Source organism: Simochromis diagramma, unplaced genomic scaffold (assembly GCF_900408965.1).
Source record: "Simochromis diagramma unplaced genomic scaffold, fSimDia1.1 OVJJ01000676.1, whole genome shotgun sequence".
In the NCBI taxonomy this organism is placed as follows: Eukaryota; Metazoa; Chordata; class Actinopteri; order Cichliformes; family Cichlidae; genus Simochromis; species Simochromis diagramma.
Window position 1 is genome coordinate 2,244,382 of NW_024387466.1, and position 16,095 is coordinate 2,260,476.

The 16,095-nt window shown below is 38.7% G+C and overlaps 1 protein-coding gene across 2 annotated transcripts; it reads left to right on the forward strand.

The window, feature by feature from the left end:
* The first annotated feature begins 323 nt into the window (after positions 1–323).
* LOC120723323 (mucin-6) lies at positions 324–10,135 on the forward strand. Of its 2 annotated transcripts, none has more exons than XM_040014712.1 (4): positions 324–1,324; positions 2,342–5,642; positions 7,121–7,195; positions 8,770–10,135. In XM_040014712.1, the coding sequence occupies exons 2-4, from the start codon at positions 2,413–2,415 to the stop codon at positions 8,966–8,968; spliced, it is 3,504 nt and encodes a 1,167-aa protein (XP_039870646.1). In that variant the 5' UTR covers positions 324–1,324; positions 2,342–2,412; the 3' UTR covers positions 8,969–10,135. The 2 variants fall into 2 exon arrangements, with proteins under 2 accessions (XP_039870646.1, XP_039870647.1); XM_040014713.1 differs by having other exon boundaries at positions 2,389–5,642.
* The last annotated feature ends 5,960 nt before the right edge of the window (positions 10,136–16,095 follow it).

Below are 16,095 nucleotides of genomic sequence, written 5' to 3' on the forward strand. Positions count from 1 at the left end.
GAGTCAGGATTGAAACACTGTTGCCTCCATTTCTGTCTTTACATGCTAAAGTAGAATCACTGTGACGATCATTTTGAATTCTCTTTGGGTTGGTTTTCAACTTTGCTTTGTGCTGTCGATTTTGTGTTCATATCTAATCACTAAAAGAGAGATCCTCATCCTCAAAGATGTGTCCTCATTAGAATATGGATTTGTGTTGGTATGTAGAACATTAGCTTAAGGTATATATTGTTTACTGGAATAAAGTGAAAGTAATGTTTAGTGTATTGAATTGCTTTTTCCAGTGAGTAATTAAGAAAGTACTTGATTGCTTTTAAGAAAAGTAATGTGAAATACGTACATAACAACCCCAACACTGGTCATGAAATGTACATAATGAGCAGTGAGAAGCTGAAACAATGGCCTCTGGGAACTAGATGCAGACAGAGAAAAGCCCAGGAGACCCAGGGCATCCGAAGACCCCCCAGAGCACTGAAGACATGGGGCCACACATCCTGATAATAAAAGGATGTGTGCCCAAAATGTGAAAAATCAAACATTAGCTATACATGAATGCTTATTTTCTACTTGGACTAAACCCGATCTAGAATAAAAGTGCCTTCTCTGTAAAAGAAACCACATACATTAAAGAAATTAGAGACTCAAATTAGTAATAGTGTTAAAGAGGCTTAATTTGTAATTACTGCCTCTTCAGACTGCTACAACTTTGTTTACATACATTTGCTGCCATTTACATTTCCTGTTTTTTAACTTGTATGGTAATTTACACACAGTCCCTACCCCACTGATGCAAGTCACTTCCTCTCTCTCCCTCTCTTTCTCTCTCTTTCTCTCTCTTGCTCTCTTTCTCCACCCAGCTATAGACCAGGATACATGAATGCTGGGAAGGAGGACTGTAGCAGAAAGAGCAGAGAGGGAGCACCGCAGAAAGAGTAAGTGAGAAGAGGAGGTAAAAAGATAAGGCATAGTAGGGCAGAGTGTGTTGGAGGACAGCATACTGTGGCATACTATGGAGCAGTGTGGAGCAGCAGGACCAAAACAAGAAGCGGGCGCAGTGAGGACACAGCTTGGCTTTATGCCTGATCAATAAAAGGTAGATTAGTTCAGAATCTGAGCAGTTACGAAGAGGACTCATTAAGCAGCATTGCTTTACCGAGATGACTGCTTGTGGACTGCACTGAGTTTGAATTGTGCAGCCAAGGGATAAAAACATATGAAAACAAAGTCACTCAGAACCTTGAGAATCCATGAGGACATAAAAGAGAGTGCGTAAAACTAACTCATTTGGAGCCAAGACTTGCAGCAGGATCATACAAAGACTGAGGTATGTCTGTTTTTTATTCTTAAGTTGAGGGCATGTAAACATTTTGCGGCTTTTCAATAGCTTGTTTTTTCTCTGCTTGCTTTTTTATGGTGTATTAACAGGGCAAGACAGTTGTCACTTATTATTAGACAGCAACTACAGACGTGGGTCACTTGACCTAGCTCAACTAACATCAGTTGACACGAGAACCAAAATAATAGTCCCTGTGGATGACTAATGTTCGTCTAGCAATTTAGACATATCTGGATAAAGGACTTTGAGGGGTATGAAGGCCAGGAGAAAGTGAAGAAAGCCTTACCAGAATGTATTTACATGTTCTTTTTTTGTCATGAATGAATACATGCAAGCGCTAACATAGACACACACTCTGTGTTTAACTGTATAATAAAGAATTGCTGAAAAATCCACACATGATCACCCTGGTGTTGACAACTGAACTGTTGTTGCATAAATCATTAAAATGACCTCCTCTACACATGAGAAAACTTGTGTGCACGCATAGACACACACACACACACACACTTACACAGGCTGTCCCCTTCGTAAAATGGTGTTACGGTTAAATGCACACAGACCTTAATTAAGGCTATAGCATTAGTGTATGGTACTCTTTTTCAAGGTGAGCTGAACGTGAAGGGTAATGGGGTGAAAGCTGCCTTCTATGGCAAATACTGTAATGAAAGAAGACATTAGAGTTTACTCCAGGCGCTATGTTGAAACATTAATGTGGGTGGGATCTTTGCATTATGTTCAAAGTGCTGATATAATATACAACACTTCTCTTGTTATCAGCATTTGCACATTGTCATTGCTTTTTCCAGTCTTATTCCAAGAAAGTAAGAGCACAATCCTCACAATTCTTGACAACTCTAGTTACCCTCCTTTTTTTTGCACTATTAAAGCGCTTCCTTGTCTCAGCCCAAGCTCTGTGCATTGTTTCCTGCTTACTCATGGATTTCCTTCACAGTGCCATCTAAAATGTCTCTCGCTTTAAACATGTTCCTCTTTTACTTTTAGATGGATGTAATGATGTGGAAACGCTGACCCCCTTTTTGAATTATCAGACTTTTGAGTCGACCAGTCGAGGAATGGGGAGACGAGCAGCTGACCTGACGACTTCGGTTCCGGTTTTAGGAGTCCCTGCCTTGGTTGGCGTGCGTGGTTGGAAGGCAACAGGAGGAGACAGATCCGGAGGAGCCCTGTGGGGACTTCAGTGCAGTGTTGGTGTTCAGACATCCCCTGCGATAAGTAGACCTCCTACCCAGCTAACTGATACACTCTCAGATAACATTAGTCAAACATCCAACAGCTATATTACCAAGGAAACGGAAGACAAGGAGATACTGCTAACAAAGAGTGACAAGGAGAAAAAGGCTATTCTAAAACAGAAAAGTGGCGAATCCAAGACCAAAAAGGAAGTGACTTTCAAAGCACTTGGAGGTGAGGCCTCAAAGGATGTGGCCTGCTGTCAGAGGAACAGTAGAGGGACTTATTGCTATACCAGGGCAATCAAGACAAATCCACACATTGCAGGGAATGCCAGGTCTAATTGTAAATCTGGTAACCGTTACACTAATGGCAGTGTGGTTGACTCAGAGGCAATCGGTGGGATTACCGTACACAATGATGAGGCCGAGCCTGTAAAGGGAGCAACCTGTCGTGGAGGAGACCGGACCAGATTGCAAGGTCATTATACAGATTTGTGTAGGAAGACGCTGCCATTATCTGCTGCCCGACCTTTTGGTATGCCTCAAAAAATATGCAACCACTGTGGAGGGAGACAGTCTGTAACCAACAGAGCTGTTACTATAGGGGAGAAAATTCCTACTCCCAATGCTTTCCTTAGAGGGAACTCTTTAAACTCATCCTTCACCTCACTCTCAAACTCTACGCCTTTCCAAATATCCCACACTGAAAAAAACCCTACGGCAAACCAACAACTCTCCGACAGCATTAATAATACTGACAACAGGACCCAAATTACAGTCAATCCGCAATTATTATACGTTAATGAGGAACTAAGGTATCGAAAAACACCACACCCTGCATGCCCGGTCCACTCTATAGGCAATCAAGTCACTTTGTCAAATATAAATCCTGCCAGAAGTGAAACATCAATCCAACCTACAACCGTCCTACATGCTAAAACCATCACTATCACAAAAGCAACAATAGAAACCAGACAGGATGTTTCCTGTGCTGCCAAACCTCCACAGGACCATAAGCTCTCTCGTCCAACAACTCTCCCTTTGACCCCCAAGTTGGCCATAGCTACCAAGGCCAACAACCCACATTCGCACACTTACCCCAAGCGCCTTAAGACAACACAACACATTTCTACACAATACAATGAATCTCAAAATGTATGTGTGTCTATACATGCTGCACCTGAGATTACACTGTCACCACCTTCGCATTTCTATACTGTAGCCACAGGGACTGGAAATACATCCAGTACCAACACACTCATATCAACCACAGTTTTTAATTCTGCACCATCGTCCACTGAAAGCATAGCTGCTAAAGTCAATACTCAGCACAAGCCTCTACACTCCAAGCATGCGGGTCAAATAAATACAACTAGTAACCAACAAATTAGCCCTAAATGCCCCACATTATCACTGGCCAGCAATGCATTCAACCAAATGCATAAATCAAAGTCACCTGCACACGTTTTACCCTCAGGTCCACCGCATGCTCTGCTTGAACATCATAAACTACAAGAAAAGGCATCCACAGTAGCTGCTAGCACATCTTTAGCTAAAATACCTTTTACTGACAGAGGAATAAGCTCAACTGGAATTCAAGCTTTTGCTAATCCACAGCATCCAGCTATACCGCATCTATATTTGAGCATTTTAAATTATAAAACTAATTCAGATCAAATTGCATGTGATGATAAGTCTGTGCCTGCACAAATAATTCACCCTAACTCTTCAAATTCTGAACCTCTGCTTCACGCTTGTACATCTTCCCTAGACACAACATCTAGTGCATCCAATCTCCTAGACTCGGAAGTTAAGGTGCCTGTGAGTACTACTTCCAGCTCTAGACTTGGATTTAACAGCACCCTGAACAAAAATATAGCTCTCAGGAACACAGCATTCAATTCGAAAAAATCTGCAACCCCAGCTGGCACGCATTTGTTTGCCTTGACAGAGAAACAAAATAATGTCTCTGTATCAAGTGCAAATTTGCTTCAATCAATAGGCACAGCACAGGTAGTTAGCTGTAATGAAGCCCCCGACAAAAGCAAACCTCAATGCACACTAGGACCAGACATCAGAACTCAAAGCAGTAACAAACCTGGTAAATGTGGTGTTGTTTGTCATCAGGAAAGCAACTTAGCACCTCCGCATGCATTATCTAAGCCTCAAATTGTGCCAAAAGATCATAACAGGGGCAGTGATGCTAGCACTAATAACCCTAAATCAACCAATAAACCCAGCGAGGAGTTGCATTCTGATAAAAGTAACTTCAGTGCTAATCTAACCAATGAATTAATTGTGCATGAGTCAAAAGACCATGAAAATTCAAATCCATCGCAGGTCGCAAACCTCCAGAATTACATTTCCCTAATTAAGTCAAACAGCTCTTGTCTGCAGGGTTTCATAAAAACGGAACAACAAAAGCCTGCACATAATCAAGGATGTGCAGAAACAGAACATGAGGGACACTGTGCAACATGCCCACCGGTAACAACAGCCCAGCAAAAGAATTCAAATGCAGAACGGTTTGCCTTGGGTGTATCAGCCAGTCATGCAAATGTTAAGCTTAAAACTGACGTAGTTAAAGAGACACATCCCATCAACTCAACACCCTCTATAACAGTGCAAACAAACTGTGGACCCATCACCTCAACTAGAAATGTCAAACCCATCATCAAATCCTCAGTCCAGCAAAACTCTGACACATTATTACCGCCACAAACACTCACACGTCCCGAGCGTTCTTTCACTGCGCCAGCCCCATGCAGCAGTGAGAGAGAACCCCGTATGCACACAGGCCTTGATTGCAATTCCATATTGCTATCATCAACAAAGCCCTTGGCATCCTATCTCCGCCTCCAGTCTAAGAAAGTGGAGGCAATTGACAACCCCGCTCCTCCTCAGCCGTGCCCAGAGGACACCAGCCTGGCTCACTCCCACCCAGCTGATGCAGCCCTGCTGCTGCCATCTTCCCCACAGTGCTGCAAATCAGCAGCCTTACAGCAGAGACTCGAGACTGTGGAGGCCAGCCTGGCAGCCAACAAGGACAGGATCACTACTCTGCTTAACATTATCCATGACCTAGAGACATGCCACGCTTCAACCAGTGGGTAAGTAAATGTGCGTGTGTGTCTGGTCTCTGAGTGTATGTGGAAGTGTAATAAGGGATGTGTTGAGCTTTCTTTATCACTTCAGGATCATCAGTTTTTTACTTGAATATTTAATATTTAGTACAATAGAGCTTTACATATTTGTGAATGGCATATACTTAACATGCTTTGTTAGAGATGAGTTGTAAATACTTTGCTGTAATACTTTATATTCAGTCCAGTACAGGTACAGCTGCCAGAATCCTGTCTAGGAATTATTTTAAAAGCATTCCTGCTTCTGCTGATCTCTGGCTTTACAGTGAGTCATCATTTAGATTGGAAACACTCAGCAGCATTGAATATCAATGCAAACACCATTGTTTTTAGACTGAAAACAGTTGTGCATTTGTTAAATTTATAAACACATGTTTTACTCACCCACTGTTCAGTTAATTAGCTACTAATTACTGTATTGCCAAGGACAAAAATGATACAGAAAACCAGGATGTAGGATGTTTCTATCTATTACTGTACAAAAGCAAGGGTACAGTAACCAAAACAGGGTCAGTTTTTTTTATTCAAAAGCACAGAGCTTCACGTGTTTCTCACATATTTCTCACATATTTCTCACATATTTCCACATTCTGTCCTATAACTAAAGTAAATAATAGGAAGAAAGATATTCCAGCATCCGCACTGGAAGACCTCAATGACATTTGAACCAAACGAGTTTCAGTCGTGTAAATAATTTCGCACACTGTGATTTAAGTTGCACAAATCAATTTGAAGGCAGTACTGCTAACATGTTATCAAGTCTGTTTCACAAACGTGCAAAAAATCTGATTCGAATTGTAGTTATGTGGCATTGCAACATTGTTGCAGGTTTGAAAAACAGGTCCGTGATTATGCTCCTGAGTATGATAGAAACCTACTTGGGCATTTCAGGGGGGCAGAGATTTATATAGCCACGCAATTCTTCTGGGACAAATAACAGGAATTAAAACAGGCCTCTGGCAACGTGTCTCTGTCAATCATTCTCATTCAGTGTGCTGTGTTAATAAGCTGTGACTGTCTCTGAGGTCATGTTTTAGAAAAACCAACTCCTAATAACCTACTGATGTCTTACACGCTATGTTATATAGACTGAAAGTGTCTCAGATGGATACAGTGATAGGAAAGATGATTACACTGTAAATCTAAAAGGATGATTTGGTTAACACAAAGTACGGGTTTATGGTTCATCATGACTTAAAAAGACATCATATACCTTAGTTGTTACATCAGCTGCATCGTTTATTTTTCTTTCATTAACAATAAGACACAATGATTCATGTAAGCTGCTGATAGTTGATAGGGTCATACATTAATTCATCCTTCCTTTTCCATTCAAGTTATGTTAGAATTCTTAATAGCTCATACTCTCTTGCACTAAAGGGTTACAGAGTTAAGCAGTTATTCACAATATTTGTCATATAAAATGTGCTTTATCTGTATTCCAGTCGGCGATCCCACAAAACAGGACAGGACTTCAAAGACTGCTCAACGTGTCAGAAAACTGCTTGTGTTGTATACAGGTGAGATGACAGTTGTGCCTACATGCAAAGTCTGAACACATAACTGATCAAATCTGCTGCAATGTACCATAAGAATGCTACAGTATAATTAATACACCTTAATTTTGCTACTTGCTTCCCTTTTGGTGTTCATTCGATAAAAGAGATAAAGAAACCAATTAAACCAAATCAACATGCATGGCATGCACAGTAACAGGAACACGTATCAGTTTATTCAAGGACAAAGTCGGACAACAGATTTACAGTTTCAGGCACACAGTTCAGTTCATGGGTCAGCACCTTTGCCATTGCAGCTGCCAGTTCTTGGCCAGTCTGTTCTCTTCATTTCTCTAAAAATTAATGACCTACTGTCATTAGCAAGCAGTTTCTTGCTCAGAAGTAACAGAAGGATTATATTTTCCTGTCAGAGAACACGATAAATTTTATGGAAAAACTGCCAAATTTAAGCACTTGCTTTATGTAGCACAGTCCATTTGGAAATGTAAGCAGGCAGACTGAACTGAGTCAGGTCCAAGCAGCCTACAAAACTGATTTATACTGATTTACGAAGTCAAAATCTGCATTGTCAGTTGGATTGTAGACTAATTGATGTTATGCTGTATTAAAATGAAATGTTTTAGAAGATTCGATGACTCGTAGGAAGCAGGAGAATATATCAAAAGTAGTTATTGCTAACTGACCTATTACTGTCTTAGTTTTCATGACAGCAATTCAGCAGTAGCGGTTGCATTTCAGTGCTTTGCAAACTGAACCTAATTCCCCTTTATTAAAGAAAGCAGTGTAAGAAATTGTTTGTCTGCTGTCTGAGAAGAGCTTTCACATCCCTTGCCTGTAAGACTTATCATGGAATATTGGTTAGTTCTCATATTCCAACACTGGTATAGTTTGCACCTAATAACTAAAATGTTGCATCAGGTGGAAGCAATGGAGAATAAAAAATATTACTAAGTGGGGCGAGGAAAATCTAAAATTCTTCTCATCATCTTTTCGGAAAACAAAAACGCCTCAAGCTCGAGAAAGCAAAACCTTAAATTGTCTTCATCGTGAAATATTCAAAACATTCCTGTTGATCTCCTTATTTTCCAAAACCCCTTTTGTATGACAAAAAGAGTGTTACATAAGTTGATTTGCTGACTAGTGTGTGTGCGCGTGTGTGTGGAGTGTGTGTGTGGAGTGTGTGTGTGGGCATCTGGTCCTTAAAAGGCCAAGTGGGAAGATAAGAATATTTAAACCAGACTTGTGTACCCTCCAAAAAAAGAGGATATCCTGCTGGGAAATGTCTACCTGCCCAAACCAATCAGCCACTTTGAAACCTGACAAGTGCAGCGCTTCCCACATGAGGAGACCACACGAAGCAAAGTGAAATGTAGCAACACAGTTTATAGTGATTTTGAGGCATGAAAAGCTTTTGCATTATGTAAAAATGAGCTGGAAATGCAGATACGACACACTAAAACATTCATTTGCATCTTCGGAGAAAGCTTTCAGGTTTGACACACTTTTTGTTTTTTGTAATGTGTGTTTTCTTCAGGTGGGAGAATGACTAATTTGGGGCTGTGTGTGTGTCTCTCCAGTGTAGAGTATGACTTCAGGCAGCAGGAAAGACGCTTCTTGGAGGTTCTGAATCGTTCAACTGCGCACCTATCCCAGCCTTTAACCTTCAGCCTGCTCCAAAATGTCGTCATTAAGAACTTAACAAAGACAAAGCTGAAAAGCAAAAAGCTGTGCAAGACTCTGTTCAAATGGCTTCCAAGAAAAACTCACAAAGTCTAGAACTCTTTTCAGTACCTGTGTGCAGTTTAATACCCATTATCCTGTGTTACAAGTGACCAGCAGAAGCCTTTTGCAGAGAACTCTTACTATTCCCTTTCTGCCCGTAGAATGAGATTGCTTTGAATTATGTTCTTCCCAAGTAAAGTTCCACTCTTCTGCACACTGTCAAAGCCTATATGAAGGATTTTCTCAAATTTGAACCTGATCTTTGTGACCTTCAACTAGTACCATCCATAAGAAATGTATTTTCACTTTTTCTCAAGTTAAATATGTTTTCTTGTCAATATGCTTGCATTAAAATGTAGATTTCTATATCTAATTTTGTACATGAGATTCTGTTCTGTTTGCACTGTTATAATTAAAGCATTTGATTCTATATTCCCTGTTTTAAATGTCGCTTTACCTTTTAATTACCGTTAAGTAGTTTGATATAACCTCTGTTTATTTGTCTATAAATTAGTTTATTTGATTCATTCTAATTGCTAAACTGTTTTTGGTCATTTATGAATGAAATAAAGATTTTTTTTCCACTTAGGACATGTACGTTCAATGCATCTAAACCTTTTCACAACTGCAAACTGGCCACAAGGGTGCACAAAATACAGAAGCATTCATTATGCCTTTGCCAATTGTGCTGATGGTCTCCAAATCCCCGAACAATCTGAACTTCATAAAAGGTCTCTGAGTAAAACAATGAAATGACGAAAGGCTGCAATGAAGCATGCACACACCCATGAGCACACTCATGGACACACACTTATGGACATAAAAAGCAAACTAGCAACGTGAAACAGACCCTTGTAGTTTCATAGAACTGTTCATAAAGTGTGAGGGGAATTTTGGATGAAAGCTTGTGAATAAGAGTGCGTGCAACTTTTATTTGAGCAGTATGTCAAACAAAGATTGTGATATTACCTTCTTAGCAGGCGATACTCGGGATTTAATTAAAAACCCCTCTAAGAAGAAATAAAGCACACTGAAAATGAAAGTCGTGTAACACTGTTACAAGGAATGAGGGCTCAAAGCACCTCTGAAAGCCTTGAAGCCTCGTACGAGTAGCCCTGTTCAGTACATTTAAATGTAAGTAATGCGACATGCAAAGGTGCAATTTTCACTTAAAGTCCCAAACATTCTGCATTGACTTTTAGGTGCAGACTTAAAAATGCATAAAGGTATAAAATACTAAATATATAAATAAAATATACTGTATGATTGTCCAAAACACCCTGAGGCAACTGTTGTTGTGATTTGATGCTATATGAATAATATATACATACACTGGTCAAGATCACTGTTCCATGTAATCACATTTTATGTGGCCAGAGACCAGTCTAAGAAGTTACTTTTACAAATAGCTCTTTCAAACTATATATTTGCGCATGTATCCTTCATCATTTATTTCTCATTATGTCTGGCTCCTCCACCACTGCTGTCTTGCTTCCCTCAGTTCTACCTCCTCAGCTCAAGTTTCATCTTCAGGGCTTTAACACAGCAATTAGACATGTGGCCCTCTCTCATCTCGGGACATCTGACAATAAGCCAGCTAAACAACAACAACGGCTGGTTATAAGCTAACATTATTGGAGCTAGTGGTAGGCTTTCCTAAAAATGCACTTTCCCTCTAAACATCTTGATTACATTGTCATCTGGTATGAGAACGTGGTCGGTAAGTGACTGAACTGATTTTTTTGTAGCCTTTTCTTTAGCCTTTTTCCCCCCTGCATGTTGATAGCGTAATATGCTGAAATTCTCACATAGCTGCTGACTGTCAGGTTGGATTGTAGGTACAAGCTGTGCAGGAGGAGAACTTTTCAGAATTCATGTCAGTTATGAAGAAAGCTCCTGTGTGAGTCTGTACTATGTCAGTGCTTTAATGTAATGAGACACTTTGGAGAGTTTGTATTTCTGAATGTTTGTATTTCTGCATGAGGCAGTTCAGCAAAATTAAGTTAAACTTAAGTCAAATGTAATACGTGATTTGATTCATTTCAAAGAGAGATTTGCACTTAAATTTACTATACACAAAATAACTTTATAAACTTTGGCTAATAGAAATTGTGCAGGAGCATTCTGCTGAGTTTGTGTACTTATCTGGGGCCTGCTAATTTTGAAAAGTGGTACTGCTGAATAATATTGCAGCCACAGCAAGTCCACGCCCTAGAAGACAAGAGGAATGGGTCCATAAAATAAATTTAAACAGGGCAGACCACATATTACATTTTTTATTGATATCCACATCAGAGATTATCTTTCACTGTGAATTAAACCAGTGTCATCTATGTGCAAATTCAAGTGCTACATTTTAAAGCGGTTCGACAAGTAGTTCTACAGTGTCATTTCCAACCTTTACTGTGCTTGTAAATCAACTAGTGTAACTCACAAAGAGGCAAAGAAAAACAATTTAACGTGTCTCATAGACAATCACTGCAAAAAATATGACTGTTGCTTCTTTTAAAGTGAGGTAATTGGGTAGAGCTGGAGGCAGATATTTGGAAAAAAAAATCATCAATGCTAAAATGTCTGCTGTACTTAAAGCATACATATCTGAGGAACTGCACAAATAAAGTCTTTAAGTAATTCTTTAAGAAGCCATTTTCTATTTAAGTGGAGATTGTTTATCTAAACCCCCGTGCTTTTATGCATTTAAAACAGCATTTATCTTCATTTGCTTTCCCACAGTCAGGAGTTTAGTTTCCAAACATTTCTGTGAGCCATTTTCACCAGATTCCCCAATCATATTATACTTTGTCAGCGTCATTTCAGTTTTTAATATATGCTTCCTTCTTTTGAATTTTAATAGATGTTTTTGGTGGATTTTTTTGTAACTCGCCTTGATACGCTGATTTTCAACAATATTCCCACGTTTGTAAGAGGATAGTGAGAGCTACAAAACGTAGCTTGTAAACCACAGAAATAGATAATAACACACAGCTTACATTCGTTGCAGTATATGCATATGTATACATATTTTTTGTATATGTATACATGCATATGTATACATATGCATATAAAAATCATTTTGCTGCACATAATCAAATAATAGAAACCGGGTTTACATATAAAGTGCTAATTGACCTTTTATAGTTGCTACAATACTAAAAAGAAGTCCGCCACCTTCAGTCTGCATCATATAATAGATGACATTACCTCCAAATCAGATTACTGCCTTCCAGGTGAAGTATTACAACACTGCAGCTGGTCTGCAGGTCCATGCATCCCTCAGCCACTTCATTATTTTGGTTCAATGGTCCATCTGGATTAGGTCCAGTGACTTCCATCAGCCCTAGCATTAAAGAAAAAAAAAGCTAAGGGTAGCAGCCAGCTCACAGGCTCAGATAAGTTACACTGAATACTGTAGACTGTACCTGTGCATTGAACAGCAGATTAAGTGATTTTACAACTGGTAAATAATGTTGATCATATATTAAGCTCTACCCTCCCAAGAGCTATGGCAATAGAATATACTTATATGACAAGAACAGGGACTGGATTGTGTAGATGAATAATACTGTAGTCCAAAAAGTTAATATAGGATTAAAGGGAACTGGTAACAATATAGGTTTCCACCTTGTGTCAAATGGGGCCAAACTAATTATTTTCACTGTACCCAGGCAATGATCACTATATGAGATGCATTGCTTAATGGTCTACACAATCAAGTATAAGGTAAAAGATTCCTGGTTCGACCCAAGGAGGAGTAAATCTCTTCCTATAAATCCATGTGTTGTATGAAGGATTTCTGAGATATATATTTTTGTTAAATCTGGCAGCTCAAACATACGGAGCTACCTGTTTTGGTGCCTTTTTGTGTGGAAAAAAGGCAGACAGCCTCATTAATTATGAAAAACTCATTGATTATGAGGCATAGTGAAAGCCAGATTAGTTAGCAGGGGTGCCACCACGGGGGGGTGGGGGGTGGCCACCCCCCAAAATTTGCTGCCCCATTTCAGAGAAAATGCTGATATTCCTTCTTTAGCCCCAGTTTTCTCATAATCAATGATTTTATTTAAAAAATAATAATAAATAAATAATGAAATATCAACTGCAATACCCAGTGCCTTGAGATAAATGTTAATGCAAAGTGGTAATATTCCCAAGCTAACATAGTGATGTGTAGGATGCTGTGTCAGAGTAATTTTAGTTTTTAATGTTTGTTTCCTTTCTGTTTGTAACTTGCCTCAACTTGCCTTGATATGCTAATTTTTAGACAGTCAGATCCACAAAACACACAACATGGCTTTAGTTATCATGCTAATATGTGCTACACACACATCTTGTGATAAAAGCACACTTCCAAGAAAGAAAGTGAAACTCGGAATCATTTAACTCCGATGACTTTCAACAGGATACTGCTTGCACAATCCTATGGCTCAATATATATATATATATATATATATATATATATATATATATATATATATATATATATTAGTATGGCATTCATAAGCCATACTATGGTTTTTCTTTATTACTCTTTGACAAAACTATGACTTTATCTGTGACTATGTTTATCTGTCACCCGATTTGTATGGATTTCTCCAAAATATTCACTGTATGATCTTGTGAGTGGAAGCAAGCGTACCACAAATAAGCACACCGAAGTAAGCTGGTGCTGATTTACATTTTCTTGTATTTTTACAGCGCTGTGAGTGTTATGTGACACCAATGATTCATGAATGCTTTTAATCCAGTATAACATATGCTAATTTTTTAAGAGCACACTACTGCACAAACAGTACTTGCACACATTAGCATGAGTAACAGATGAAGCTATTTTCCTAAATAGCTTGAAGGCAGGGTCCTTCTTTTTAGGAAATTTAGGAACATAAGAAAAAAAGTTACCATTCATGCAATTTTTGAAATAAAAGTGAAGATTTTAATATTTTGTGTTTTAACATGTTGTGTTTTGTTTTTTTAGGAGGCGGGGATTCTGTCCCAAGAGAGACAGTTTCAGAGAGGACAATCATTTCCACTGCAGTGCTTTTCTCCCAGGGCAGGCTGCTGTGCCCTGACAGATATTTTTTAGACTGAAATTCTGTGCAAATTGCCCTGTTGTTTTTCTTTCCAGCACAGTGAGCGGTGGATTTCTACACCTGCAGGATGCTATAATGAATGTATTTTCCAAAATCTAGTCAAACTGAGCTGGCCTAAATTTGAAGACTTTGAGTCATCTTAGCCATAGTTTTCAATCTCTTTCTATATCTCTACTGACAATTAATGTTAAAAAGAATGTCAGCTTCTTCTTTTTTGTATATTCACTCTGACAGTGTCATCATGAGGATGTTTTACACAGTGAGGTACTCCTGCCCTCGCTGTTATACTTGAAAGTGTTAAGTGTAAATATTTAGTAAATATCTGTATTAGTAGGGCTGTACGCAAGAAACTGCATGCTGAATTTTAAGTGCCGTCTTAATGCACTTAAAATGCATTAAGACAGCATTAGGGTTGTTCAGTAATATAATTATATTCAGAAAATGTAAGTTTGACCTCATTATATGTGGACAACATGCAAAATGTGGACAATATGCAAAATGTAGCAAAAAAAAAAATCACTACACCAGGTTTCCAATCAGCCATAAGAGTGTAAAGCTGATTTCAGTTCATATGTCTTCATTTATTTGCTTATTTATTTGTTTAAATCAGATTGTTTGATCAGAATGTGGCCTATTTGCTGTTTTACCAAAGATAAATATCCCTGGCTCTTGTGTTTCTCCTCTATATATGGAAACATTGCTGCCGGTTTCATTCACAGAGTAAGCTAATGACTCATTCTGACGTGGAGACTCACTGCCAGTGTTCCTTGGGGACAATGAGGAGTGGAATAGGGCAGAAAAGGGCACATTGGGGTTTAAGCTCACTGCTCCTCTCAGGGTCGAGTGTCCTCCAGAGGGGTTTTAGAGGAGCAGTAATCCGCAGAGATGGAAGATATCGGCTTTCCCCAGAGCAGAAATGGAAAAAATGACATGGAAGAGAAAGGAGAGCGTAATGGTTAAATTTCCATAAGAGACAAGTCAATTGACTGGGGTTTATTTTATGGTCTTGAACATGAAGTGATGTTGTTTGATAGTCTTGTTTAACAAACATGACAATTCCCACTTTAGTCTGACTTTTCTTTTTCATGACTTTACACCATCATGTTAAATATTGCGTAAGGTCAAATTAATAAAAAAACAATGAATAGGGATGTGTGAAACCTGTGATCTCTCCACATCACACCACATTAAGGCGGTATTTGTAGTGTGAATTATAATCACCAGAGATAACCTTGAGAGTTTAGAAGCAATGCTTGCTTTATTTAATAGAAGTGATGTCTCTTTAAGAAAATGACTAACAGTAATCAAGACATTACATGTCCTTCATTTCCCCAAGAGCCTAATCTATTTGACTGACAAGGAGACTACCACACGTATCCACACATAGAATACATAAACATGTAACACAAGAATTTTTTTAATGCATATTAAATATTAAAAAACACATTTAACTTTTTTTTTAAAAGGTAATTTAGTTTGCAGTTTGAATATCTTTGTCATTAATTTTACTTGAGTTTACTTATGTCAGACTGATGGTTTTTGGACTGTATGTTTTACACCATTCCTTAGTCTGTGATAGAACAATACAAAATACATAATCTGAATCTTAAATAAAAAAAAAAAGAACCAATACCCTGGCTTTTATGTCACCAGCATCTAAAAGCTTTTACGTATTTAGTAAAATATTAACTAAATTAATTCACACACTTTCCCATTATGTGGAACCAGCTTCCAGAGTAGATTTGAGAGACAGACCCCCTCTGTACTTCTAAGGCTGGGCATAATACTTTCCTTTTTGCTAAAGCTTATAGTTAGGGTTGGATCAGGTGATCCTGAATCCTCCCTTAGTTATGTTGCAACAAGCTTGGAACTGGGGGCTTCCCATAATGCTTTAAGTATTTCTACCTTTTTCACTCACTGATGACTTTACATTTAATCATTAGTAATTATTCATCTCTGGCTCTCTTCCACAGTATGTCGTTTGCCTTGTATTCCTCCCCTCATCCCCAACTGGTTGCAGAAGATAGCTGCCCCTGCCTGAGCCTATTTCTGATAGAGGTTTCTTCCTGTTAAAAGGGAGTTTTTCCTTCCCAC